Genomic DNA, 27,425 nt, shown 5'->3' with positions numbered 1-27,425 from the left:
ACTAAGGAGCACATTGCGGACATTAAGAGTGCGCTTAAGCAAGAGTTCAGCATCAAAGAGCTTGGGGATCTCAAGTACTGCTTAGGAATCGAGATTCACCGCAAGCGCGATGAACACTTGATCAAGATGAACCAGAAGGCATACATCATCCGACTCTCGGAAAAGTATGGAATTGAGAATTGTAAGGACGTGCACACACCAGCGGACAACAACTCGAAACTGGTGAAGATGCCTGAAGAGGAAGCATTTGTACCGAGATTTCCGTATCGCGAACTGGTGGGTGCATTAATGTACATAGCGACTTGTACACGACCAGACATCGCGCATGCGGTTGGCGAAGTTGCCAAGTTCTGTAAGCGCTACGGGAAGTCACACTGGGTAGCAGCCAAGCGAATTCTCAAGTACTTGAAGACGACTAAAGATATTGGCATTGTGTTTAGCGGCGTTAACAAGGGAGAGCTTATTGGATTTGCAGACGCAAACTGGGCAGGCGACTTAGACACGCGGCGATCAACGACAGGATACGTGTTCTTCCTTAACGGCGGCACGATCTCATGGAATTCCAAGCGACAGCCAACCGTCGCGACATCAAGCACAGAAGCAGAGTACATGAGTCTGTATAGCGCAACTCAAGAGGCAGTCTGGCTTCGAAATTTGATGAAGGACTTGCAGTATAAGACGGATACGGCGACGACGATTTTTCAAGACAATCAAGGATGTATTGCTCTTGCCAAAAATCCTGTCTACCATTCACGCACGAAGCACATCGACATTAAGTTTCATTTCTTGCGAGAGAAGGTGGCAAGTGAGGTGATTGCGCTGGAGTGCAAGCCGACGGAAGAAATGATCGCGGACGGATTGACCAAGGCGCTTCCAAGAGACAAGCATACCAAGTTTATCATGGGACTCGGCATGGCAGCATAAGGGCATCACTTCGGGCGCACATCAAGGAAGAGTGCTGAAGATTGAGTGCATTCATCGAAAGTGTTGCACTTTATGCATATGCGTGTATACGGGATCGAATGACAAGAATAATACGGAAAAGTTGAGTGTGGAAAATATCGTGTGTTGTGGCTCAGTCGGGTAAGGCATGGCGGTGCGACCCACTGGTCACCGGTTCGATACCCGGTAACGACAAAAAGTAAAACCTTCGGGAACTGGTGTTTGGGGTTCACCAGCACTGTACCGCCAGACAGTGACGTCCCCCATTTTATGGTAGTCCACATATCTGGGAAAGGGGGCGCAGCAAACGATAGGAAATAATTAACGGTAGGATAAAGTTAAGTAGGATAAAGTTAAACTCAAAATATAACTTACTTTCCGGTTTGCAATCTCGACCGTAAGCCCATCTTCAAGCTCATAGCGTTAACGTAAATCAAATGGATTGCTTTCGCGATTCACAAGGTTGAGATTAATTTGCTCAATCCGAGTCTTCTCATTAACGACACTTTCATCCATCTATTAGCTACTGAGAACCGTTCGTTCTCAGGAAGTACTATATTGTCGACCGAATAGCGGCCGGTGACGAGTACGCAGATCTACTTGACTTTGCCATATGCAGACATGCAAGAACCGTTTCGTTCTAGCGTTGGCACTTAGTTTTTCTGCAAAGTTAACTTCGGAAACGATACAAGATCAAGCGTATTACCTTCTAAACTTGATCCGTTGTTAACCAAGACGTTTTTGCGACTCGGTTTCTTCCAGGAAATTTAACCAATAGGTTTCTGCTGACTTTTCCCTCACTCCCTCGGGGACTTATTATTCCCGCAACTGCCTTAAGGTGTGGCTGCGCAACCACAGCGAGATCCTCTACATTCGACTCTCCAATCGATGTAGAACTTTCGCACTGTCTCTTATAAACAGGCGTTTTAAAGTTTCTTGCACGTTGATTTCTATCCAAGCATCCTTGTTTCGGGTAACTAAGGTCATGTAAGTGGTTGAACTTCGATGGTGTCTACAGCCGTCAGTAACTAAGCCCACTTCACATGGTTGACCTTTAACGTTGCCTATGCTATTGCACGGCGGTCGGAACCTAACTCCACTATGTGATGGGTGGTCAATCTGCGGTCTTGTGCAGTCGTGCAAACGACCAAACCACAAGTAAGTCACTCGTAGGACTCCACACGCTTGTGGACGCTCCAAGAAGCTCATCAGATAGCCATCTGATAAACGAGAAGCAGACATCGTCACGGCTTGATGCTGCCAGTTTATGCTTGACTCGTACTTTCTGAGCCATAGTAATCCTTGGCGCCAGTTTTAGGCTGTGGTCTGAAAGGGCGTGGGTCCGAATTTCACATTTGCCAAGCACTAGTCAGCTAATACCTGATATGCAAAATTTAAATCTCACTTAAATTGTTCACATCACACTGGTACGCCTCGAGATCCCAAGTCATCGATTAAAACTTTAAAATATTGTAGGATGACATCAAATATGTCATCCAAATCTAGTACGATGATATCATCAAAGTACTATTTGCACTTAAACGTGCATTGGATACTAACAACCAATTTCTTTACTGTTACAGATGCTTCGTTAGAGGGATTCGCACTATAGAAATTTGACTCTAGGATCTTCTAGCGATTGGCGTCAGATAAAGTTGTCTGACGCCCAAAAATCAACTAGGGAACGAAGTGACAAATTCTCGTTCACTTTAATTTGCAAGGTGAGATGGTAACCTCGTCACCAGGGGCAGTAGCACACACTGACTGTGTTGACGCAACTTTCTTGACGTTGGTAGATCTGTGAGGCGCTCCGCACCTACTGACCCCGAATGTTTTCTTACGGCCCACTTTACCGTTGCGATGTCGCAAGAGCGTCGGATCCGCGTCCTCCGCTTTTCCTAGCGGGAGGTAGATCGTTTCGCTCAGTGTTTCTTTGCGCTGGGCGTGGAGCACGACACTTATATGCGTAGTGGCTCGTCTTTTGACAACGTTGTATTTTTGCCAACGCTTCTGACTTAAAGAGCGAGGTTTCTCGCTCATAATATAACAGAGGTCAATTGGTTCGGGACCCCCGTTTTCTTGTCGTCTATGCGGACAATAGGCTCCAGAGTGGACGAAAGCCTGTCTCAAACTGAAGTCCTCCTGTTCGGCTATAGAGATCGCTTGGTCGAGCGACTTTAGTTCAAGGCGGAACAGGTAAGTCTTAACAGGATCGTCTGCAACACCTTTAATAAACGCAGTCACCCGTGTCTGTTCATCAATTGGATAACTCACGATACAACTGACCAGGTATCGTCTATGCTAGGCATAAGCGTGAAGGTCACGCTTGCCCTGCTTCAAATTTCAGAGCTCGACCCAAGCCCTGAATTTGGTACTGGCGGTTCAAACGTTTGCCAGAGCCGGGTCCTTAAGACCTCATACAACCCAAAAAAATGGGTCGTGAAGCTTGAGCAAGATTTGGCACGTTCGGCTAAGTTGGACATGTCAAATTACACTTTCGTCGCACCATCATTGATGCGGCGAGCTTGAATGGCGTCGTCTGGTTCGACGAACCATCTCAAAAGGGAGTCGCCTTCGACTGCCTTAAAGCTATAGATTTCTATCTTTAAGCTTTCGGGTTGACGCGAAAGCGTCGGTCCGCTAGCAGCATGCAAATGCTACTCTCTCATTCTCTTTGCTACTAATGATTACAGTACAAGTCAACCTGCAGTGATTACAGCGAAAGTGGAGCGCCTCAACTACTTCACGCACACGAGTGCAGAGGAAGGTTCTAAGTAGCTAAGAAGTAGCTACTAAACGTAAATTCTAAGGCTTCAAAAAAGAAAAGTAAAACGGAATTAATATGATAAGTTCTTAAGTAACGATCTTCTATCTACTACTGACTCAAATATGTTAATAGCTAACAATGTATGGCGCCTACTTGCGCACCGCATTTTCGTGTCTTGTGACGATTGGCGGAGGTAATTCAAACTTAAATCAACCAATTAATAGAATTGATGTCTAATTTCGTCAATATTACCAAATTTGGTAATACTGGAACTATTGAGTCAAATTATATAAGAAGATAATAATTTTGTACTTCTTTACTTATTTCCTTTCTTAGAAAGTAATAATAGTTATTCCTCTTAAATAGCATTTACGTAACAATGCACCCCGTTACATCGACAAAATACTTATCAACCAATGGACAGTGCTATCACGCTACTGCTACAACATTTACCATGTGTGGTAGTAATGACGATATTATTTGTAGAAATAATATCCCTCTTTAGGACAACAAGTATAAAACGAGCAACCGCTCTAAGATAGAGACCGCGATGTTTGAATCACAACCTACGTATGATCCAATAAATTACAAGCGCATATATATTATAACGTGTTCCGATCTCTCGGAACACGGCTGACTATGTCAACTTCTGATCATCCAGAGACAGATGGTCCGAGATAGTACGGTGGCTATCGCTGCTTATGCAAACTCCAGATACGAGCAAAAACAGACTTTAAGCGCATTAACGATTCCAAACGATAAAAAATATTCGGTATCAGCGTCCGTTGTTGTTTGCAACTCAAAATGAAACCATTTCAACTTGCACTTAAAGTAATGCGTAACGTAAATTGTCAATTGAATCGAGGTAATTCTAAGAAGCGATTCTTATCCTTGTAAAGCAAGTTAATTATTGTCTCTTAAAGTCAATGCACTTTTGATACAATGACCTTAACAAATCCCACGACTCTTAAATCACCCTTGTACCTAAGCCGCTGGGTGCAGCTGCTTAAAAATCATCCTTTTCAGGCTCTTGCCGCAACGAATTCGTACAGTGTGATAAATTTCATTTTTCTATGTGCGATGCAGCTTCCTTGATCGCTTCAGTTGCGCCAGCGACAGGATGGTAAGAAAGCCAGACAAAGAGACAGATATCACTTTCAGGGGCGCATGAATTTAAAACAGGACACGCGTGCACGTATTAAAGGTAACTAATTACAAGCACGTGTAAATGCTACCACAAAGACCTTGTAATTGTTGCCTTTGTCATGCCAACGATACAATATAACACATGGGTACATTCCCTCGAAGCGCGAAAATGGCTTGAATTAAAAAAGTCAAGTAAATTCACTACGATATCAAGTACCGTAGGTGCTCTAAAACAGCGCCCTCGTTCGAATTCCTTAAAGGCCGTTCCACCAATCGACTCGCCGCTATAGAAGGCCCTGCAAAAGATCCTTCCAGCGGTCGTGCGCCCGCACTTGCGATATGTGTTCAATGCCACTCTCGTCTATTATACAAAACCCAAGTCGATTCCTTCCTCTGGCCTTACAATGTGTCCACGACGTAACGCAGTTTTAAAATTACAACCAAGGCCTTAATTAATGTCAGTAACGGGGTACCCTCCCGTCAGCACGGGTCTTGTTTCCGGGTTTACGCTCGAACTCGAAGACACTGTAGCCGTCCCACGCGAGTTCTCGCTCACCGACGTTCCAGCTGCACGTCTCCGATGCTACCACCAGCAATGCGACCAGCGTCTAGCGACAACAATGCTTCGATTTCAAGCTCATCAAGCGCGCTCGTGGCCGCGTGAAAGCGATTTGGAGCACTGGAAATTGCTTCGCGAACGCCGCGACATTTGTGTCTACCGTCACAAGACGCGGCAAGCCCAAACGTCCACAGTTCAGGCGATTGGAACGCTCCACGGGGCCTTTGATGACGTCATGAATGGCCTCTACGCTGACTCGACGCGTACAGCTCAGATTCTACAGAAACTGCTGAGTCCATTGGCTTTAAACGCACGTGTGTTGCAAGTTGAAAAGAGCCAGTCGGAGACCAAGCCGTATCAATTTGCAGGGATTGTATCCATGGCCGTGAAAGTGAGGGGCCTTCTATTTTGTCGACCTCGCGAATTTGTGTGTTTTAAGAAAATGGCTATTGTTCAGGACGAAATGGGCGATGACGTAGGCGTTTTGGTCTGGCATTCAATTGATGAGTTAATAGAGGAAGTTGCCGTCACCACGTACGGTACGTCAAAGGCAACTCGTCCATTTGTACGTGGCTTTCTATCACTTGCGATTGTGTTTAAACGCGTCGGGGACGACCGCGTCACGATGTTTGCATACGGCCACTTTAACCCCAAAGGCCATTTAATGCAACGTAAAAGTGATCAATGTATCGCAGAGTGGCTACTTTCAATGTCCAATGCGGTACAAAGCGGGCAGGCCAAGAATCTGTCGCGACTTATTCTAAGGCCCAGTACGAAACAAAATAATGCCATTCATGAATCCTCAAAGTCTCAAGGACGCTGTGGCATCTGTGCCCGCGCCCTTTTTTTCTGGGACGCACCACGGTCTTGTCGCGGGTGTTGGCAACTTTGTTGCCGGGTATGTCGGGTCCAACGGCCCATTTTTTGTGCCCATTCGCACGCATCGGCAACTGTTTTATCAGGGCCTTGTATTGAGACGTTTTGCCTCGCGTGCGTGGGTACAGCGTTGCCCACAAGTGCGCTCATACACGCGCGATTGTTGCAACGTCTTGCCAAGAAGCGCAAACGCACGCCTCCAGGCCTTCGTTCAACGCTCGCAACGTCGTCTACAACTGATGGGTCCGCGATGGCCTTTATCGAACGTGACAGCGCGGATTTATCGTCGATCTCAGCGCTATCGTCGCGAGACTCGGAGAAGTACCAGCACCATCGTTTAAGTCTCGACGCGCGTGCAAAAACACGCGAAAACAAGCCACGATTGCCACTCGACGAGTGTGTCGAGATGCCGATATTAGAAGTTCTCGCGCACTATCAGCACCAGCGTCGAGATAGTGCGTCGGAGGGCTCTTCAAATGCGTCGTTAAGATCGTACACGTCGGCGGATTTAGCGCCGACGTCGACGCTGCCGCTTCAGCTTGGGAGGTACCCTTCCGGCCACAGTCTATTGGCTCATAATCCGAGTTTTTATCATTCGAGGGTACGGTTGCCAGAGAGCGGGAATCAGATGGGCGTACCCCGTGGGTTATCGTGTTTACCGACGCCGAGTAGCTTTTGGTTACCCCGGGAATCGACGTTGGTGAAGAAGTCGGTCGAGGCGTTGCCGATGCTTGGTGACGAGTACTACCAGCGATTGCTGCAGAGCTATTTGCTTCACATGAGCAGCAGTCACAGCTTAGCTAGTGTGCTGTCCATGAGTAGCCATAATGGGCAGTCGCAAGCCGCTTTCAAGTTGCCAATGTCGCTTTCTTTGCAATAGGTGCGAGAAAAAATTCGAAATGGGGGTGGGTGTGCAAAATGTTTTTATTTAAAGAGTGGAAAATCTACATGCAAATACAAAAGTGACGATAATAATAAAATTAATTAACTTCCTTGTCGTCGTCCATGGCATGCAAGAGCTGTCGTAGTTCGATCCATAACGAGTCGCGCGCGCTGCCTTCAAGAGCTCCATCGAGCTTGGCGCTCCGTTCGACGTTCTTCTTTGCGAACCACACCTGAATGATGTGGGAATCTTCCTCGGGCACAGGCAATGCGTGTTTGTCTTCCAGCCAGATGGGAGGACCCTTGGCCACGAGGCGGCGTAGCTCAGCTTTGCAGTCCGCCTCTTGGACCTTTTTCATGTATGTGTGAAATTGCGTCGTTAGTAGCTGCTCAACGACGTCTGCGCAGAAAAGCGCAGGATGCCATAAGCCGCTAGGAGACGTCTGGAACTCACAGTAGTTGCCATCGTCTATTGTAATGTCATCCATTGTCGCCATGCATTCGAGGCTTTCCGCGGGTGTGCCGTGGGTAATTGACATGACCCAAGTGACGGGGAATGATAATTTAGCTCCTATTTTGCCTTAAATGGGCTCAAATTGCTGATTAAAGAGCCCAATTAATTGTACATAGAGTATTTAAAGCCCCAAGTAATTTAGTAAATTAGCACCTCGTGCGGCTTGATGTAGTTTTGGGCAAATTGCACCCCAAATCGTGTCGGCTGGGCAAATGCAACAAGATTTTTGGCAACATACATGCCATAGATTGACTTTTCACGCACGACATTTACTAATTGCGTCGCCACGTGTTTTCTGCGATACAAAGGGTGCACCCAGAGTTGGCAAATGCCAATTAGTGCAGCTTTAGAATTGGCAGACGCGCGGAAGGAGCTCTCTTGATCCAGATCGGTCCGTACGACCGCGTAAGAAGCGCTTGTATCCAGCGTGCAAGCTTTTGTAATGCGCTCGGTAGTGACACATCCAACGACTTGATGGTCCTGAATATATACAAAGTGGCTGCGTTGCAAAAACGCCTTCTCCTCGACGAAACCCAACGCGTCGTCAAGCACTTGTTTGACGTCAAGGAGCTTCTTAACATGGGAAATGGGATCATCGCCACGAATTTCTAAAATGCGAGCTTCTGGGTCATTAAATCGCTTTAAAACGCGCTCTGTCTTCCATTTTGAGAACGTGACGCCTCGCTGCATACGTTTACAAAACTTGGCGTGGTCAATCTCGTCCTCTTCTTCGCCAGCCGTGTACAAAAGTCCACACTTGGTACACGAAACGTGTTTACCGAAGCTGTGTTGACCCACATCGATGTATAGCTGCTTTGAAGGAAGAGCTTTGCTCGAAGATACAAACTCCTTGACACGAGCTGTAGCTTTCAGATCTGGCGTGATGGCAGGCCTCGCAATTCTACTGTGGGCGGTGGGAGAAAGCCACGACAGTATTGCAGTCCTCGACTTCTTGCCAGAAACATTTTCTTTCCGTAAAGCTTTGCTGCTACGGGTGCGTTTCGTCGCCAACTGACTTTCACTACGTTTTCCACGTCGCATCAAGACGTCGTGCACACTCGTCATGGACTTAAGGTTTACGAGTTGCAAAATTCTGTATAAGAACAGAGCGTGGATTCCAAATTGTCTATATATCCACGGATCCTGTCAAAGATTATATATTTTAGCAATTTACATAACGAATGGCGTAGCGCTCCCCAAATCCAGGGGCTCACTTTGGATTTCACTCGAAACCCAAGCCGCCACTTCCTTTCCCTTCTCGTTTCCATTCCGCAATGGCTTCTCTCGGAGACTACCGCGTCGCGGACATTTCGCTCGCGGATTTTGGCCGCAAAGAAATCGAAATCGCCGAGATCGAGATGCCTGGTCTCATGCAAAGCCGTACGGAATTTGGCCCGCAGCAGCCTCTTCAAAACGCGCGCGTTGCTGGCTCGTTGCACATGACGATCCAGACCGCAGTGCTTATTGAGACCCTCAAGGCGTTGGGTGGCGACATTCGATGGTGTTCATGCAACATTTTCTCGACGCAGGATCACGCCGCCGCAGCCATTGCGCGTGACGGCTCGGCGGCCGTCTTTGCGTGGAAGGGCGAGACCCTCGAGGAGTACTGGGAGTGCACGTTGAATGCCATTACGTGGCCCTCGGACGACGGCAAAGGCGACGGCCCTGACCTCATTGTCGACGATGGAGGTGACATGACGCTATTGATCCACGAAGGCTTTAAAGCCGAGAAAGCATTTGCTGCCAACGGCGCGATCCCGGATCCGAATTCGACCGACAATGCTGAAATGAAGTGCGTGCTTTCGATTATTGCGCGGACGCTCAAGACCAACCCAAAGAAGTGGACACAGATTGCTCAGCGTTGCAAGGGCGTATCGGAAGAGACGACTACGGGAGTTCATCGTCTGTACCAGATGGAGAAGACTGGAACGCTCTTGTTCCCGGCTATAAACGTAAACGATTCGGTCACCAAGTCAAAATTTGACAACTTGTATGGCTGCCGACACTCGTTACCTGATGGTATCATGCGTGCAACGGACGTGATGCTTGCCGGCAAGCGCGTGGTAATCTGTGGCTTTGGAGACGTGGGCAAAGGTTCGGCACAGGCCATGAAGGCTGCGGGTTCAATTGTCTACGTGACGGAAGTCGACCCAATCTGTGCGCTTCAAGCTTGCATGGAAGGCTTCCAGGTCGTACGGCTCGAGACTGTGGTGGCCCAGGCGGATATTTTCATCACCACGACAGGAAACAAGGACATTATCATGGCCACGGACATGATGAAGATGAAAAACAATGCAATTGTTGGCAACATTGGCCACTTTGACAATGAAATTGACATGGCAGGCGTGATGAAACATGCCAAACGTCAAAATATTAAGCCTCAAGTTGATCGTTTTATCTTTGACGATGGCCACGCCGTGATTGTGTTGGCTGAAGGTCGTTTGCTCAACTTGGGCTGTGCGACTGGCCACCCGTCGTTTGTCATGTCGAACTCGTTCACGAACCAGACGCTTGCGCAGATTGAGCTGTGGAAGGAGCGTGAAACGGGCAAGTACGCCACCGGAAAGGTGTACGTGCTACCTAAGGAGCTTGATGAGAAGGTCGCTCGTTTGCATTTGGACAATTTGGGAGCGCAGCTCACGGTGCTTTCCAATGAGCAAGCCGAGTACATTGGTGTCAACCCCATGGGCCCGTTCAAACCAGAGACGTACCGCTATTAAGCAGGTACGTCTGTGCTCTTTTAGATTTACAATCCACGGCTGCGCGCGAAAGGTGTTTGCTAGCGAATAGAGATAGTTCTCTTGTCTCGAGAGTTCTTTCATTGTGCTGATAGAGGGTCTTCCTGTAGCTTTTGCCACCACAATGCTCTGTACACATCACGTGATCAAAGTCGTGCCATTAAATCACACACTTATGTAACCAGCTCCATTATTACCGTGGGTTATATCTCTTACATTATATGATTTGTTTCTCTGATTTTTTTAAAAGTCACGATTTGATGGGGTACCAATTAAGTAATTTTTCTACGTCATCGACCAGTGGAATTCTCTCGTACTCGTTAAAAAAGGTATTAAATGACGTGTCCACTTCTTTCAGTAAAAAAGGTTCGAAGCATTGGCTACTTGCCGCGTGTGCATACACTTACACCCAAACGCTAGAATCTCATTGCGCCATTGCCGCAGTACAGTTCTATGGTCGTTTTATTGGCGTCAAAAGTCGTATGTACGTGCCCAGAAATTCGAAAGCAACTCGGTAATCCAAAAAGCCGCAATGTACCGGTATTGAAATTGCTGGTCGACAGCCAGTGCTGTCAAGAGAGGAGCCACCCATGACATCATCGCGTATTGTTATAAATCGTCCTCTAACTATACAAACTTTAAATCAAAACCCCTGCCGGTCGATGACATCAATAGTACTTTGCCAATGTACGTCAGCTCAATGCGCCGCATAAAACAAGCAATCCCGCGGCGCCCTGCAGCGCCAGCGCGTTACCAAGCCATTTCGGGATTTCCGTCCAACTTCGCACACCCCACTCTTGTAAAGTTCGTGACGACAATGATGTCATTTGCGCAATTCAAGAAAGAGGCCAATTGGTTCATGGTATACTATCTCTCCGTAGTCCATTTGGGTGCCCTCGAAGGTCTCCGTCGCCTCTTTTTCTGCAAATGGGAAACGTACCCACTTTTCTTAATCATTTACTACTTTACGGGATTGGGCATTACCATGGGTGCGCACCGCTTGTGGGCGCATCGAAGCTACAAAGCCAATGGGCCCTTGCGCTTCGTGCTCATGCTTTGCAACTGCCTCGCGAATCAAGGCACGATTTTCCATTGGTGTCGTGATCACCGCGTGCATCATAAATACTCGGACACGGTCGCGGACCCACACGACTCGAACCGTGGGTTCTTTTTCTCGCATATGGGCTGGTTAATGGTCAAGAAAGATCCTCGTGTTCTTGAAGCCGGTACGAAACTCAATTACGATGATCTTTGGGCCGACTGGACTGTCGTGTTGCAAGAAAAGATGAATCCCTGGGGTCAATTGTTCATGTGCTTTGTTCTTCCCACGATTCTTGGCGTCACGGTCATTCACGAAGACTGGAAGAATGCACTCTTTATTCTTGGTTTTCTCCGTTACGTCGCCGTGTTGCACGCAACGTGGCTCGTTAATAGTGCCGCTCACTTTTATGGCTACCAAATTTACGACAACATGCCACCTCGTGAGAATTGGTTTGTATCGCTCGGAGCAATGGGCGAAGGCTGGCACAATTGGCACCACAAATTCCCGTATGACTACGCAACGAGCGAGTATGGTGTCACGGCGCAATACAACCCCACCAAGCTCACTATTGACGTGTTGGCACTATTTGGTCTCGTGACGCACCGCAAACGTGCGACGGACATTTGGTTAAAGACGCAAGAATCCAAGCAAAAGGGCGCTGCGTTTGTGGACCCGAACGGTGACGACCCGACCTTAGCGTTTTCCAAGCTCAAGGCCAAAGCCAATTAACACAAAAGTCAAAAGGTTTGTTTTGTTTCAGATTTTGTTCCGTGCTCCGTTTTATCAATATTCAATTCAAGAGCGCTATTGCTTTATATATTGACGCAAGTATGGTTTTAAACTTTTTCGCGCTCTTAATCTCGTTTGCCTAATTTTGTGTCTTGGTTGATACAAAGTAGCTAGTTTTTGAAGTAACGATAATACTAGTGACTACCACTACTTTTTTGAAAATAGCTTCTCAAATGATGAAATATAGAAATCGAAGGATGGAACCCAAATTTTAGTATTTCACGTTTCTTAGAAAGAAAAGCTCATTATTAAACAACGTCACTTAAGCGCTGTCCTCGCTCTGAAATTTATACGTCACATGGCACTTGCCACAGTAGTGACGGTCAAAGTGAGTGGCCATGAACACACCAGCTCCGCATTGTGGCGCAGGGCATTCCTTCTTAAGGCGCTGGATCTTGCCATTGTCGTCGACTTTGTAGTACTTGAGCACCGCGAGTTTCACCTTACGATGCTTGTGCTTAATTTTCTTGGGCTTCGTGTACTGTTTTTTCTTACGCTTCTTGCCACCACCACGAAGACGCAACACCAAATGCAAAGTCGACTCCTTTTGAATGTTATAGTCTGAAAGAGTTCGACCGTCTTCCAATTGCTTGCCAGCAAAGATCAATCGCTGCTGATCCGGTGGAATGCCTTCCTTGTCTTGAATTTTCTGCTTGACATTCTCAATGCAGTCTGATGGCTCCACGTCCAGTGTAATGGTCTTGCCCGTAAGGGTCTTGACGAAAATCTGCATTTTCTAAAGGATCAAACACAGCACATTAGACCCTTTCATCAACACTCCCTTACCACGTCAGTTCGTTAGCCACATTGCGCGAGAAATCAAGACCAAAAGGCTTCGGTCGCGCCACTGTAGCCTTAATAATGCAAGGCAAGACGCCATAATATTCCTCTTCCTAGGTGGCATGAACCGACGTGGCTTGGGCAAGCATCTATGCATTATACATATACCTACGGATCAGGCAACAACTCAGGACCTCGATAAAGGCTTGAGCTGATGCCCGATCCGATCCTTGATACACGCAAAACGCAGATGATTTCTTGCAAGCGACGACTGCACAGGTCGTTTACATCCAATTGCTTGGTTTTAACGCTCAGAGCATCGCATCGCTTGGGCTGAAATGTTTCCGTCTGGTGCGCGAAAAGCATCGAGGATCGGGATCCGCAGGTCGTGGTCATGCAACAGAAGAAGCGCGTGACATACCGTCAGGGGGGTTTCCAAATCCGAACTGGTTCATGTTGAAAGACTTGCGCGTGCTTGCAACCAACCAATTTGAAAGAATTGGGGCAGAAGGATAAATAAAGCTGGTGATTGGTTTAAAATGGGCTTGAGGGAGTTTGCTCTTATTTATATATGTGATTTGTGCAAGTTCTATGAGAGGTGTTAGCTTTGACATCGTCAACATGTGAAATTCGCAAGTCGATTTTGCATTATATGCAATTATTTTGGCCTATTTTCAAATTTTGGAAATAAAAACTTCAGATTTATTTTATTTACATTTCGGTGTCTCTGTCTTACGTTCCAATTTCAACAAGAAAACATTCTTTAGGAAGATCGGGTAAATTTTCAGCCCGGTACAATTGGAAGCTCATCTTATTTGTAAAGTACTATTTTCGCATCTATCCGTTACCAAAGTAATTAAGTATAGCTAGTGTCAGCAGTAGCACATCCCCCACTATTTTTTCTGTAAAAATTAGCATGTGCAAACTATTCAGCTCACGAGCAGGTCAGTGGTCAAATTATTTATGCTCTGGATAAATATGCCTACAGCGTTTTGATCTCGGCAAGTACCACAAGTGTGACGGAGCACCCTTTCCTAGTACTAAAACAGTACTACTGACTACAGTAAGGGTGGGGCGCCTCGACTACTTCACAAACATTGTAACGGGGCACTACGACTTGTACTGCTTCAGTACAAGGCCACTTCGCACTGCTGCTTCAGTTGCGACTAGTGCCTTACGTCACTTAAGTACACTAGTACGTGCAGAGGAAGACTTCTCTTTAAGGTAACTAACTTAAAAAGGTTTAAATGAAAACTCTATTAATATAATTTAGCATCTCTTCTATCTATCGTGTAAATGCTACCTTAATTATAATCTAATACTAAACATGCAATAAAATTCTTATCTTATCTTATCTTATCTCTCTCTCTCTGTTTACGTTTACAGCTGATTAGTCTGCGGGATAAATAGATATAACGGCTTGTACCTATTTATGGATAAGATTTCCGAGCATTACTATATAAAGTAATATTCACCAAATAGTATCTACCTTTGGAGGTCGACTACGAATGCGAGTCGGACGAAATGGCCAACTCGGGGAGAATCGAACAGTCGCCTGATGGACGTCAGGCGGCTGACTATGAGCCTTCGAAAGAGAGGGATCATTCTGATAGACGAGTTAATAGTCTGTTTGGTTCCGACGATGAGGATGATTCCTTATCGCCCGTTCCTTCTCCCGTTCGGTCACCTGTGCCTGTTTCTGTGTAAAGTGATGACGATGGCATAAGCCATCGTAATAAGAGTTCTTGTGGTACCCCTGCTTCAGTGGGTACCACTCAGGGGAGTGAAGACAATAAAATGTCTCGTCTCGCCCCTTAAAAGAAGCCGTGGCTTTTGCCCGAACGGCTAATAAATAGCTTATCTGAAGAGACAACTCCTGAAGAAGGGCTCCCATCTCTTTTGAGATGCAGGATGCGATTGACGTTTGCAATCGATTTACATGCGCCAGGGGCGCGTGTTTTCCGTTGGACCTTTTGAACCATCGGATGGGTCTCGTCATACTGACGGGCGAGGCTCTCTGCAACCAGCTGGGAGCCTCGTTCCGAGCTGTCATGTGAAGGTGGATAACCGCGCCAGCGAACGAGATAACTCGTTCGCTGCCCCTTCACACCACAGTGGCTTACGGTACGTTCCACAATAAAACGTTGACCACCGTGGGATTTCACCAATGGTTTTGATGGAGAATGGAAAACTAGATTCGATCTATGTGTCAGATTTATAGTCGAGGATTGACAAACTCGACCACTACCTCCATGTATTGGAGGAGGCTGTTGATCACGAGCGCGGTAAGCGTCACTTGTTGGAGCAGACGGCACATGCTCACCATATCGAGCGGTTGGAAGACCGTTCGAAGAGTGCGTACTCCATGTTGGAGTACGAACGGAAATATCACGCTTTACGTGATGAGCTATCGCCAGATTATCGCAGTTTCGAGGATAATCGGAACCGGCATGAGAAACTCCAGATTCAACATGAGAATCTGGTTCATGACCACAAGAATCAGTTAGGGATTCTTGAAAAGGGTGGTCAGATCCGTCCACGGAAGAAACCGCGTACTGATGGTACGGGCGGAGCCGGCCAACATAAAACGTAGGATTCGTTCGCATCCCACTTGGCAATTCTATTGTGTACGCATTGCCTCTACGATGTAGTACACGAAATGACCCAATAAACTTGGGTAGTAGTTTACTGCTACCCACATTAGTGACTACACGCTTAGGTACGTTTACCCAGAGAGTAGTACTAGGTCATTAACTTTAAATGAAAGAACGTTTGCTCTTCCATGTTTGTCTGCGTTCCGTTTCTGACGGTCCACAACGTTAGCATGGAATCCAGTACGACACAAATTACTGATTCTCGAGTCAGCAGAAATTCCTCTGCTGACTCATTTAATTGTCTTTTTCAGTGCCCTTTGTGCGCACTGCCATGAGAGTTTTCTCACCTTCGCTGTCGATTGCTTCGGCATCGACATCATTCGCGTCGTTGTTAACTTCGACGCGTGATAAGCATGAACCAGAACTGGTTTTGCCCGTGCGAGTCCCCCCCCTTAAAGTATGCCATTCACAGAAAACGGTTTATGCGATGTAGACGCATGCACCGAATTGTTGATGGCGAACTCGACCATCGGTAAAACCCGCTCCAATTCGGATACGATTAAACGTAACCTCGAAGTATCTCTTCGAGGACGCGATTTACGCGTTCGGTTTGACCATCCGTTTCTGGGTAGTCAACCGTGTTCCGAGAGATCGGAACACGAAGTGCCAAAACTCCGCCGTAGACCGTGGCTCTCTAACCGAGACCAGTTCACGGTGTAACCCGTGGAGTTTGAATACCGCGTCGCTAAAGACACGGGCACAGCCCGGAGCCGTGATCGGCTCTGGTACTGCAGCAAGACGTACCATCTTGCTAAATCTGTCTACAAAAACAAGAATTCCATTGTTTTTGTGATCGTCTTCGGGAAATCCGAAGACGAAGTCCATAGATACGGACTGCCAACACTCTGTCGGAAGTGGTAGAGGTTGGAGATGCACGGGATGCAAGGCTAGGCTTCACCCATTGACATACCTCGCAAGCTCGAATGTACTTTCACACGAACTGATACTGGCGGGGCCAGTAAAAGTCGCAACTTACTGTGCGATAAGTTTTCTCACGTCTACGATGCCCACTTGTTGGTGCATCGTGACACTCATACATGATACGCAAGCGCTATTCAATGTGAGCTGGGGCTATGACACGTGGAGTGTCGCCGGCTACTATGAAGTACAATAAGCCGTTGCGTGTCGTGTATCGTTCGGATGACGATCGATATAAAGCCGGTAAATCTTTTAAAGATATATCGGATGGATTCATCAGATTATCATTTAAACGCAGAAAGTCTTTATCTTGTGCGTAGGCTTTCTTTATGTCATCAAACAAGGTTGATGACGGGACACTTGAAATGAGTGTTGCAACAGTAGAATTATTTTCACTGTTGGAATGCGCAGCCGGCTCGAAATCGGGTCGGCGTGATAACGCATCAGCGACGACATTAAGTCGTCCTGGTTTATATTTCAAGGAGAAATTATACTCCGCGAAAAAGGATAGCAACCTCGCCATTCTTTGGGAGAGGTGTGGGCTATTTACGGCCGTGCGTAATGACGCATGGTCCGTATATACAATGAACGGTCTATCTCCGAGAAGATAGACCCTAAACTTAGCCAGTGTATATTTCATGGTAAGGAGTTCCTTGTCATGCACTGAGTAATTGCGTTGAGATGGTTGCAGCTGACGCGATTAGTAACAGACGACACGCTCCGCGCCGTCAGTATCGTATTGCATTAACACACAGCCGATTGCAAAATCGCTGGCGTCACAGACCACATGGAATGTTCTGTCTTAATCTGCAATCCCCATCTTGGGGATTGCATCAAGCTGTGCTTGATACCTTCAAAAAAACGCTGACAATTAGCGTTCCATATCCATTTCTCGTCTTTTTGAAAGAGACGAGAGAGATGAACTGTCATCTCTGCATAATTGCGGGAGTACTGGTGCAAGTACGCCGCTAATCCAAGGAACTTTCTAAGTCCCTTGATATCGACTGGAACTGGCCAGTCGGTAATTGCCTTGATCTTTTCGGGATTAGGGCGCACGCCGAGTTTACCGACGATGCACCCAAGAAGCGGTATTTCGCTTGCAGGGAATAAACACTTCTTGAGATTTGCGTACAACTTATGCTTTCCCGTAAGTGTAAGAACCTGACAAACATGAGTTTCATGAACTTCCAGATCCGTAATTCCGTCCATGGCTCGGCTGTGGACGAATACATCGTCAAAATAACTCGGTGCGAATTCTCGCACGGGTCTCAACAGATTCGTTACGCATATGTTGAATGTTGCAGGGGCGTTACTAAGCCCTTGTGGCATTACTAGCTATTTCCAGAGCATCCCGCTGGGAGTGCTCACTGCTGTGTACGGGATGTCCCGTTCACGCAGAAGGGTCTGATAAAATCCATCCATCAGATCCATAGACGAAAAGATGGTACTCTTAGACATATCATATATGATTACGTCTTTTCTAGGTATCGGCGTTTGAGCCGGTACCGTTGCAGCATTCAGTTTATTGAATGCGTGCACTATCCGCCCATCTCCTGTAGCCTTTCACACGCAGAAGGCCGGAGAGCTATGTGGGGAGGTTGACTCCCTCACATGGCCCGCTTTTAATCGATTAATAAAGAATTAATCGATCGCAAGTCCTTGTTCATGAGGCAGTGGCCACTGCTTCATGACACGGTTTTTCGAGCCCGGCTTGAGTTCGATCTCATGTCGAGTGCCTTTACCCTTAGGCAACTCGCATGGAACTGCTTCAGGGAATACATCCCTAAGTTCTATAAAATTTTAGTATAGAGGATTTCCCTTGAGTGACTTCCAAGATTGAGTACTGTATCTTTCAATCCGAGTCTTCACGTCGAGGACACGTTCGTTCATCGATGAGCTGCTGAGATCCCGTTCGTTCTCTGCAAAAATAACCTCTGACCGAATGTCGGTTCCGTAATCGTCCTCTGCGACGAGCACGCAGATCTAATTGTTCTTACCACCATGCAGATTTCTCAAGGACCGCTTAGATTCTAGGGTTGGTAATTGAGTTATCTTCGAAGTTCGGAGGCGCATACAGATCAAGAGTGTAAGAGCCTACTCTTTAGCCGTTATTAACCAAGACATTTAATGTCTCGGTTTCTTCCTGAGATTTATCCACAGGCTGCCGAGGGATCAATCCCTCGGGATCTAGAAGTCTAGTCACTTCAACTATTTGAGGAGATTTCTCCTTAAGTACGTGGGGACCTCTTTCCTCAACGTCTTCCGAGTGTGATTGCGCTATCAGAGTCGGGTCCTCTACGGTCGACTCTCTGCTCGACCTAGGATCATCGTGTTGTCCCTTTGGGGCAACCGGTATACTCCTTGAATGTCGCCCGCCAGGCGTACATTCATGTCTCAATCCACTCGACCTTTTCGAGTGGTGGACCTTCGGCGCTGCCTGTGCATTAGCACAGCCGCCGGCAGCTGACTCCACAGTGTGCTTAGTAATCACACTGTGATCTTGTGCAGTTGTACTAACGACCGTACCACAAGTGAGGCTATCGCACTCACTCATAGTACATCCAAACGCTTTTGGACGCTCCAAAGCGTCCAATAGATGACCATCTGATGAACAAGTGACAGGCATTTTTACGGACCGATGCTGCCAGCTGATTCTTGGCTCATATTTTTTGAGCCAAGGTAAACCTAAGATGACATTAAATTTGTTATCCAAATCCAGTACGATGTGATTATCATCGTACTGTAAATCTTTATACGTGTAGTGACATTTCACTACGCGTTTCATTACTTTTATCAATGCGCCTGTCGCTAGACGCACCGTCATCCTCGTTAGAGGGATGTCGCGCTCAACATATTTGAGCCCACGACCCTCTAGCGACTGGCGACGAATGAAGTTATTCGACGCTCCACAGTCCAATAGGGCTCCAAGTGACATATCATTTGTCACTTTTGACTTTTAAGGTGATGAGGGATACCTCATCGCCAGGTGCAGAGACACATAATGATTATGTGTCTGGAGCAACTTTAGTCAAGAGATTTGCAAATTCTCTTGATGTTGCTGGATCAGTAGGGCGTTGCGCCCCTATTGAGCCCGACCGTTTTTTTAAGGTCCGCCTCGCTGCTGTGATTTCGCAACAACGTCGGACCCGTGACCGTTGCCCTTTTTGCATTAGGTCCATATTTATGGTCAGTACCTCTCGGTACTGGGCGTGAAGCACTACGATTATTAGCATAGTGTCCTAACTTTTGACAGCGATTGCATTTTTCTGCAATCGCTTGTTGTTTGAAAAGCGAGGTCTCTCGCTTTCGATGTAAGAGAGGTCCATGTGCTCTGGACTTCCTAAATCGTGTCGTCATGGAGGACGATACGATGACGAACTAGCTTAAGCCTGTCTCAAGCTTAAAATCCTTCTATTCCGCAACGGATGTTGCTTCTTGAAGCGTATCCAGTCCCAAGCGGAACAGGTGGGTCTTTACGGGACCATCCGTAAGACCTTGCATGAACACCGTAATCAACGTGTGTTCTTGGACTATGTTATTTGTTATACAACTCGCTAAGAGTCGTATGTGCTGAAAATATGCGTGAACATCACGCTTGCCTTGCTTAAGTTTCAGAAGCTCTGAACGAGCTCTGAACTCAGCCCTTGGCGGTTCAAACGTCTGTTTGAGCCGGGCTTTAAAAGCCTATAGCGACCCAAAGACGTATGGGTCGCGCAACGTAAGGCTCAATGCCCAAGTTTTGGAGCGACCTGCCTAATCTGATTGAGCGAATGCGACTTGCATTTGCTCGTCGACGATGTGACGTGCCCTTAATGCATCGTCCAACTCGACAAACCATCTCAAGAGAGAGTCTTCTTCGACTCCCCTATACTTAGAGATGTCAATCTTTCAGGTTTCCGGACGACGCGTGTGCGTCATCCCAGGTACAGGGTTCTGTACTTGTTGTAACCTCAACAATTCTGCCTGTTGAGAGCCTTGCGGATTAAGCAAGGCTACCTTCTCCTTCGCCTCGTCATGTTCATGTGTATGAACTTGGCGATGATAAATAGAGGGCATCTTTGTCAAAATCGGACAGCATGGCCAAGATGGCATCGTTCCCTACGGTCGAACTCATTCGTTTGACCGCACTCCTTTCTATGTCACTTAGAAAGGAGTAGCTATCACGCGAAACGGACGAACTACAAAGTGCTACCAGGTGTAACGGAGCACTACTGACTTGTACTGTTTCAATAAAAGTCCACTTCGCACTGCCTCGGTGCGAGTGGTGCCTCACGTCAGTTCACGCACCTAGTACGTGCAAAGGAAGACTCTCTTTATAGCACTTGCTTAAAAGAGGTTGATAAAACCGTATTTAATATAATTAAGTTCTTCTGCTTCTGTCTATTAAGTACTAAATTAATTTTAAACTAATACAAAACATGTAATGAAGTCTTATCTGTCTTTTTCTTTTGCGTGCGTCCAGCGCTGACTGGACCGCGGAGAAAGTAGATATAATGGTGTATATCTACCAATAGATAAGCTTTTAGGAAATTACCACGTAAAGATATATTCTCCAAATATTCTCTACCTTTTAGATAATATACAATTAACAACCTTAAAGTGTTAATTTTCTTGTAACGATACACCCCGTTACACGTGTAGATCGGTTGATTCAAACTAAAATCAACCAATTAAAAGAATCACTGTCTTATCGCGTCAATATTACCAAAATTGGTAATATTGGAACTGTTAAGTCGAATTTGATAAAAGACCAAAAAATCTATTGATTTTCTCTTAAAGGAAATCGTATTTATTATTCCTCTTACCGAAAATAATATTTATGAAACGGAAACACCATTACAATGTACTTACAGGGCTTTTTAAATATGACCTGAATGCCTTTAAGAAATTACCCCGTATTCACCTAACATATGCTCCAGCGCAATTAACAAATTGACGAAATTGACAACCAGAAATAATTCGGAGTGTACTACTTCAATAGCTTTTAAATGTCAAGTAAAATTTGACGCTTACAGATTTAATTAATACATCAACATTAAATTACGTAGCATCATTGTTGTTTGTATTATCCTTTTAGTTGTCATCTGTATTGAGCTTTTCCATGCCATTTTCAAGATCTATTCTCTTTCTTGCATCGGCTCTTTTTCTTCTTTTTGCTGCCATTGTTTTTTCAACTGGGTCTATCTCTCTTTTTACAGTCTCTGATTTGCTTGTAGCTCCTTTTGCGGTTGAAGCTGTATCAGTAATCTCTTTCGCGGCTTCTTGGAACAACTTCTCGTCTTCTTTGGAGAATTTGAATAGTTTGGAGCTGGAAAACATTCTCTCCTCAGATTTCGCAGATTTGCGCAGTTCTCCAGCTTTCAGGTATCTAGCAACTGGCGCGACTGGGATTGTGTCACGCATTTCCTGCTCTATATTAGCGGCTACGAGGAAAGCACTCGAATCTCCGAGGGAAATCGCAGACACAAAAATACTGCTAATCAGGAGCATACGCACCATGTCGCTCGTTGAAATAAGAAAGAAAGAGATCTTACTGAGACGGAAGCAAAATGATAATGACTCGCTCCAATTAAAACTGTAGCGGTCTCTTGAAAACAAAAATTAAAATTAGACGAGTCATGCAATCGATTGCCACCAATGAAGTGGTGGTAGCCTTGTCGCAGTAGACCTAATGCGAAAAAGATTAGATTTTTTATGCAAGTTGTAAGGGATAGTGACGCTAACAATAGCAAGTATGAGCTAATATAACGAGACTTTCGAAAAACTCCGATCAGGTGGAAGATCCAATACCATTTATCTTGCTTGAAATAGAATGGGGGACCTGACTGTGCGGTGACCATAGGCTTTGTTAGTTTGCAGTGGCTATCGGGCAATAAATATCTTATGATAGATAAAGAGTAGACATGACAGTCCTGTTTATCATACAAGAATGTCACTGTTTAGCAATTTGTGCCTCCCCCAACCGAAGTTTCTTAAAAAAAGAACGAGCGGATAACGTGATGCGCTGGCATGCGCGAATCCACTTTTATGGACAAGACGTGAGCGGGACGACATCCTCCCGTTCCTGGACGGAGATAAAGCCTTTTAGCGTAGGACACGTGGAAATCTTGACTTTTTCGTTGCGACAAATAGAGCCGGCATCTGATTCATATAAATATGATGGCTTCTTTTTGCACGAAAATTAACGACACGTTTGCTTAACAAATAAGACAAAGCACAACATATTGAATATTTTGCAGCCAATATCACGTGCTTAGGTATTTAATAGACTCATTGCGCCATTAAGATATAAAGTAATGTCATATCGAACCATTGTACAAGCTCAACAATTGCTGTGGTCACAATATCGGAAGCAAGCCGACAACTAATCGAGATGCCGTAAAAAAAACTTCCAGCAACTTTCTTGGACTGTTCGGAAATGGATGCGACATTCATGCGTTATTTCGCATCGCAAGCATTGAGCTGGAAAAAAGTTCAGATTAATTAAGACCATGTTTTTACCACCAGCTGCAGAAACGAAATTTCAAATATATACATCACGCTCATCGATAATTGAAATCATCTGGAAGAGAAAATTGGGTATTCATGCGACGATTGAGCGACCAGATGACTTAACACCATGCGACAACACCAAAATATAGTTAGCCCCGGGAGTGATGACACAGCCATTTTAAAAAGTTGCGTTTTAACCAATATTGTGTCGACACACGCTTCACCACGAGAAATCAAAGCTCCATATATCCTTTTGCAAGGCAAACGATATTTTTACTTGCGCGTAAAGCATGAGATGCAGTTTTGAGGACAAGAAGTATCCTATAATAGCGTCATTGATATTGGAGATCCGCAAGGGAATTTTAGATTTATATGCCCGATAAACAATTTAGGCAACAATAAAAGTATTATTTTGTCCCCAATGATGCAGCAAATGAAGTGCAAGCCACTAAGTAGGAGTGAAGTATGAAAGTAGAATACCTTCACTCGTCTTTTTGGATCCTTTTGACAAATGATGTGGCTAGATTAAAACTAGACACTGTTTTATTCACGTTCGACTAGGGAAATATATTTAAACCAAATGTAATTAAATATAAACTTTATCCAATGATTGGATGCCATCTGTAGATGTGTATTCCTGCATGGCGAGCTTACTTTTTTAAATCGCAGATGATGTCTTGATCCCCTTAAATGCGAAAGCACATTAAGACACAAGGGTGGGTGTAGACAGGTGCTACTATAGCAGCCACGCTCTACTTACGCACACACCTTTAGGCACAGTGAGAAGGCGGTTTGACCGTCTTCTCACACGTGCAGTGAGATTGTTGGTGGGCCCCTAAGCGACCTCACCCAACGAGCTAAGTACTTTAGTACAAGTGTCGTCACGGAAGCGGTAATCCGTCTTCACGTGCGCACTTCTTAAGTTGAAAGTTGTAGGTGGGCAAGTCTTTATGGGGGCACGCTCTACTTAAGCACACACCCTAGCGCAGCGGAGAAGCTGTTTGACCGTCTAATTTCGTGTGCCGTGAGGTAATTGTGGTGGGCGCCTTAGCGACCTCATCCAACGCACTAGGTACTCTGGTAAACGTGTCGTCACGGGAGCGGTGATTCGACTCCTCGTGCGCACTTGATAAGTAGAAAGTAGTTTGAGACCGATTTAAATATAATCGCATTAAATATAAATTCCAATTTTTACCAAATTGAACTGTCATCTCTATTGATTACACTAATATGTTTTGCGAGCGTATCTCTATATATCTCGCGTAACGGATGACGCTAGGCGACATCCCTCCTAATGTGAATGCACCTATGTGCATCACATACACAAGGGTTGGTCACAAATGTGAACCACACTCAAGTGGTGGGTCTAATTACTTTATTTAAGAAATTGACCATCCCCTTGAGTACACCAAGTGTATTTAACGGGGACTGTGTAACATTAGGGCAACTTTAGCCAGTTACACTATCCACTCCCTTAAAGAACGAAGTTACATTTTAAACTTCGATAAAGTGGAAGGAAGAACTATGCTGCTTGACGCGCCGCTAAGTCTCTGATTCACTCTAGCGACCTCTGTTTTCATACACGGCGCCAAAGGTGCCACCTACATGGGCAACGTTGGAGGGTCGTCTGCGAAGACGCCCACTAACTCTTGCATTTAGCGCGCGCGCCGCGTTAACACGCCCTGCAGCGTCCAATGCCTTAGCTGAAACGCCGACCGCTACTGCTGCTGTCGCGTTAACGGGGCTTAAGGATTCATCCCACTTAATCAGTGAGGATGTTGATCCGTCGCTCATTGTCGACTACAATGAGTCGAGACCGTTGCCGTCACCTCAAAGTAATGATGCGGACAAGGATCTCACGAGGAAGGATGATGGCACATTATTGCCCATCCAAACTTCTATCATTGCTCATAACATGGAGACAGCAACACTTACGAATGCTGTCTCGTCGTCTGCGCTGGATAGCGCAGCGACGGTTATTGCGAGCGCTGCCCATAAAGGCGCAGCCGCTTCTCCGTTGGGTAAAACCACACCGTCTTTTGCTCAGACCATTATCCATAATGGTTCTGACATAGAGGATTCTGAGCGTAACGCTCCGCCGACGACGCGTGAATGTGCTTAGTCGCTGTCACAAGCCAGCCGTATTAAACGTGGCTGTGTGACGGGTGGCATATCACTTATGCTCCCTCTCTCTGAATGGCCTCGTGTAAACGGGACAATAGCGTCGCTCAAAAAACGCGCTTTTCTAAATGCTCAAAACTATTATGGTGTCATTAAATTATGGAAGACCCGGTCGTGTTGCGTTTAAATGAAACGCCCGACCAATACGAGGCGAAATTCTTGCGCCGCATTCATCCGCATTCCGATGCGATGATACAGCGGTCGCAGCGAATTAATATCGCCCGCTTGCGTGTGAAAGAAATCATGGGCGGTACTGTACCCCCTGTTTCTTCTCACTACGCTACTTCTGCTAGTCCATTTGAGACTAGCGAAGAGGCCTCAGCTGGTGCTCCTTTTCATAGGCAGTCACCAAGTAAATTCACCGTCTCCCTCATCTGATCGCCGCTAGACTCACAGTCGGCGTCACCATCGTCTTCTTCGACGAATGGGGGTATGAGGCTCATTTGAGTCTACATACCGTTTCAGACGACCCACTTAAAATACGGCGCGTCTTTATATACGAGGGAAGGGTGAGCCTATAATTTGAGTCACCAACCTCTATTACCACCTTAAAGGGCCCAATGAAACGGTGCAACAACTTCGTAGTACCTCCAGGTAGTACAAAAATTGCATTTTTAGGTAGGGTAGCAATACTTAATAGTACTTTTTCACCCACTTTAAAGCGTTCGTTAATTTTGAGACCATTTCGGTCAGCATATTCTTTTTGCTTGTCCTGTGCGCTTGCCATCTCGTCACGGACTTTTCGTGTGATGGCTAATCGCTTAATCAAAAAGCGTTGAGCCTCGCTCACGCTTTTAGCATCAAACTCGCCTATGATACCGCCGAGAGGTCGGTCATAGGACGTAGTTTTATTGACCACTGCTAAACTGGCAGGGTCACTAGGGAAAGTTCATGTCTTTAAGCTGATAGTGTAATGGGGCACACATCGGTTGGAGAACCGTTGTTGTGGTACATTTACTAAATGGGTAAAATACCCTTTATCTAATTTTAAAATAGTTAGTTGCTTAAATCCCATTAAATATGGGCAATAATTATGTGGTCGCCGCCAGATATAAATCTGGGGCCGAAATCTATTTTAAATTAGCTAGGGTAAGGTTTTTAGATTTAAATAATTAAATAAAGTGCAGTTCCTCATTGATCTTAAAGCGTTAAGTGCCTTCCTAAGGCTTGCGCATTGATTTGTAAGAGATAGAAGCCTTTCTAAGGTATATCCTCTTGGGCACTAGTTGCCACTTGGCTTTACGAACCCCTGAATCCCTTGAACTAGGATTCCTTAAGCTTTAATAGCATGTACGACTCCCAGAGTTGTTAAACCCATAAGCTCAATAGAACTAAGTGACTCTCTGAGTCTGAGAGTCTTTCTCTGACTTTAGGAGCGTGATAGCTCCGCTACACCTGGTAGCACTCGTAGTCAACCTACGCCTGAGTCTTTACAAGACTTATTTTTTACGACAGTGAAAGAGGTTCCAGAATTGTCAGAAGCGCAACGCGCCGCTTATGACAAGCTCAAAATCTTATTCGGGCTTGAGCACGTGGAATTTATTATTTCCCAGGGACCAGAGGTCCTGCATGCAAGGCTTGAAGCTTTCATGCGGTACAAAGCCTCCCTGATCGGTCAGGTACAGGACCCTTTAGCGGCATCTATGCCTACCCGGTACATCTCCGTACCTGACTCAGAGCCGAGGGCTCGCCCTCTAACTGTAAATGTAAAAAAAAATGAGGGAAAAGAGGGAGAAAATCTCCCTTTTTGAATTGAGCAAATGGAAATGTCCATTGATTACGTCTTGTTCTTACCAGAAAGGCAAATGTGGCTATGGCCATGTCCAAACTTGGAGGTAGAGCCATAGAGTGGGCATTAATGTGCAGCACATCCATAAACGACGCTTTCCCCTCATGGGATTCGCTGAAACAGCAAGTGACCAGCATGTTTGCACCGCCTGATCAGGCTTTTTGCATGCGAGCACGACTCCTAGCGACTCGGCAGGGTAAAAGAACCCTGGGGGTCTTTGTCCAGGAGTTGAGAACTCTCATTGCATCTATGCATCAAGACCCGGTGCAAGAGGCAATTGTAGTGACCTTTTTTATGGGGGGTCTCAATGAAGGCATTGCCCGGACGGAATTGTTCCGATCTCATCCGGCTACGTT

At 45.9% G+C, this 27,425-nt stretch overlaps 6 protein-coding genes across 6 annotated transcripts; 3 read left to right on the top strand and 3 right to left on the bottom strand.

The window, feature by feature from the left end:
* Window positions 1-5,310: 5,310 nt before the first annotated feature.
* On the top strand, window positions 5,311-7,170 carry CCR75_001642 (uncharacterized protein; the record flags this gene model as incomplete). Its single annotated transcript, XM_067959744.1, has 1 exon — window positions 5,311-7,170. The coding sequence occupies one exon, from the start codon at window positions 5,311-5,313 to the stop codon at window positions 7,168-7,170; it is 1,860 nt and encodes a 619-aa protein (XP_067819674.1).
* A 100-nt stretch (window positions 7,171-7,270) lies between these two features.
* CCR75_001643 (uncharacterized protein) lies at window positions 7,271-8,751 on the bottom strand (the record flags this gene model as incomplete). Its single annotated transcript, XM_067959745.1, has 2 exons — window positions 7,271-7,615; window positions 7,840-8,751. 2 exons carry the CDS (start codon window positions 8,749-8,751, stop codon window positions 7,271-7,273), a joined length of 1,257 nt encoding a protein of 418 aa, XP_067819675.1.
* A 209-nt stretch (window positions 8,752-8,960) lies between these two features.
* Window positions 8,961-10,406, top strand: CCR75_001644 (uncharacterized protein; the record flags this gene model as incomplete). The annotated part of the gene is made up of 1 exon (XM_067959746.1): window positions 8,961-10,406. The coding sequence occupies one exon, from the start codon at window positions 8,961-8,963 to the stop codon at window positions 10,404-10,406; it is 1,446 nt and encodes a 481-aa protein (XP_067819672.1).
* Window positions 10,407-11,109: 703 nt separating this feature from the next.
* On the top strand, window positions 11,110-12,195 carry CCR75_001645 (uncharacterized protein; the record flags this gene model as incomplete). Its single annotated transcript, XM_067959747.1, has 1 exon — window positions 11,110-12,195. The coding sequence occupies one exon, from the start codon at window positions 11,110-11,112 to the stop codon at window positions 12,193-12,195; it is 1,086 nt and encodes a 361-aa protein (XP_067819673.1).
* A 322-nt stretch (window positions 12,196-12,517) lies between these two features.
* Window positions 12,518-12,988, bottom strand: CCR75_001646 (uncharacterized protein; the record flags this gene model as incomplete). Its single annotated transcript, XM_067959748.1, has 1 exon — window positions 12,518-12,988. One exon carries the CDS (start codon window positions 12,986-12,988, stop codon window positions 12,518-12,520), a length of 471 nt encoding a protein of 156 aa, XP_067819670.1.
* A 215-nt stretch (window positions 12,989-13,203) lies between these two features.
* Window positions 13,204-13,431, bottom strand: CCR75_001647 (uncharacterized protein; the record flags this gene model as incomplete). The annotated part of the gene is made up of 1 exon (XM_067959749.1): window positions 13,204-13,431. The coding sequence occupies one exon, from the start codon at window positions 13,429-13,431 to the stop codon at window positions 13,204-13,206; it is 228 nt and encodes a 75-aa protein (XP_067819671.1).
* Between the last annotated feature and the right edge of the window lie 13,994 nt (window positions 13,432-27,425).

The sequence above is a fragment of the Bremia lactucae genome, linkage group LG18, assembly GCF_004359215.1.
Source record: "Bremia lactucae strain SF5 linkage group LG18, whole genome shotgun sequence".
NCBI classification, from domain to species: Eukaryota; Oomycota; class Peronosporomycetes; order Peronosporales; family Peronosporaceae; genus Bremia; species Bremia lactucae.
Note: the sequence above shows the minus strand (reverse complement) of the source record. Positions and strands in the feature narration are given on the sequence as shown.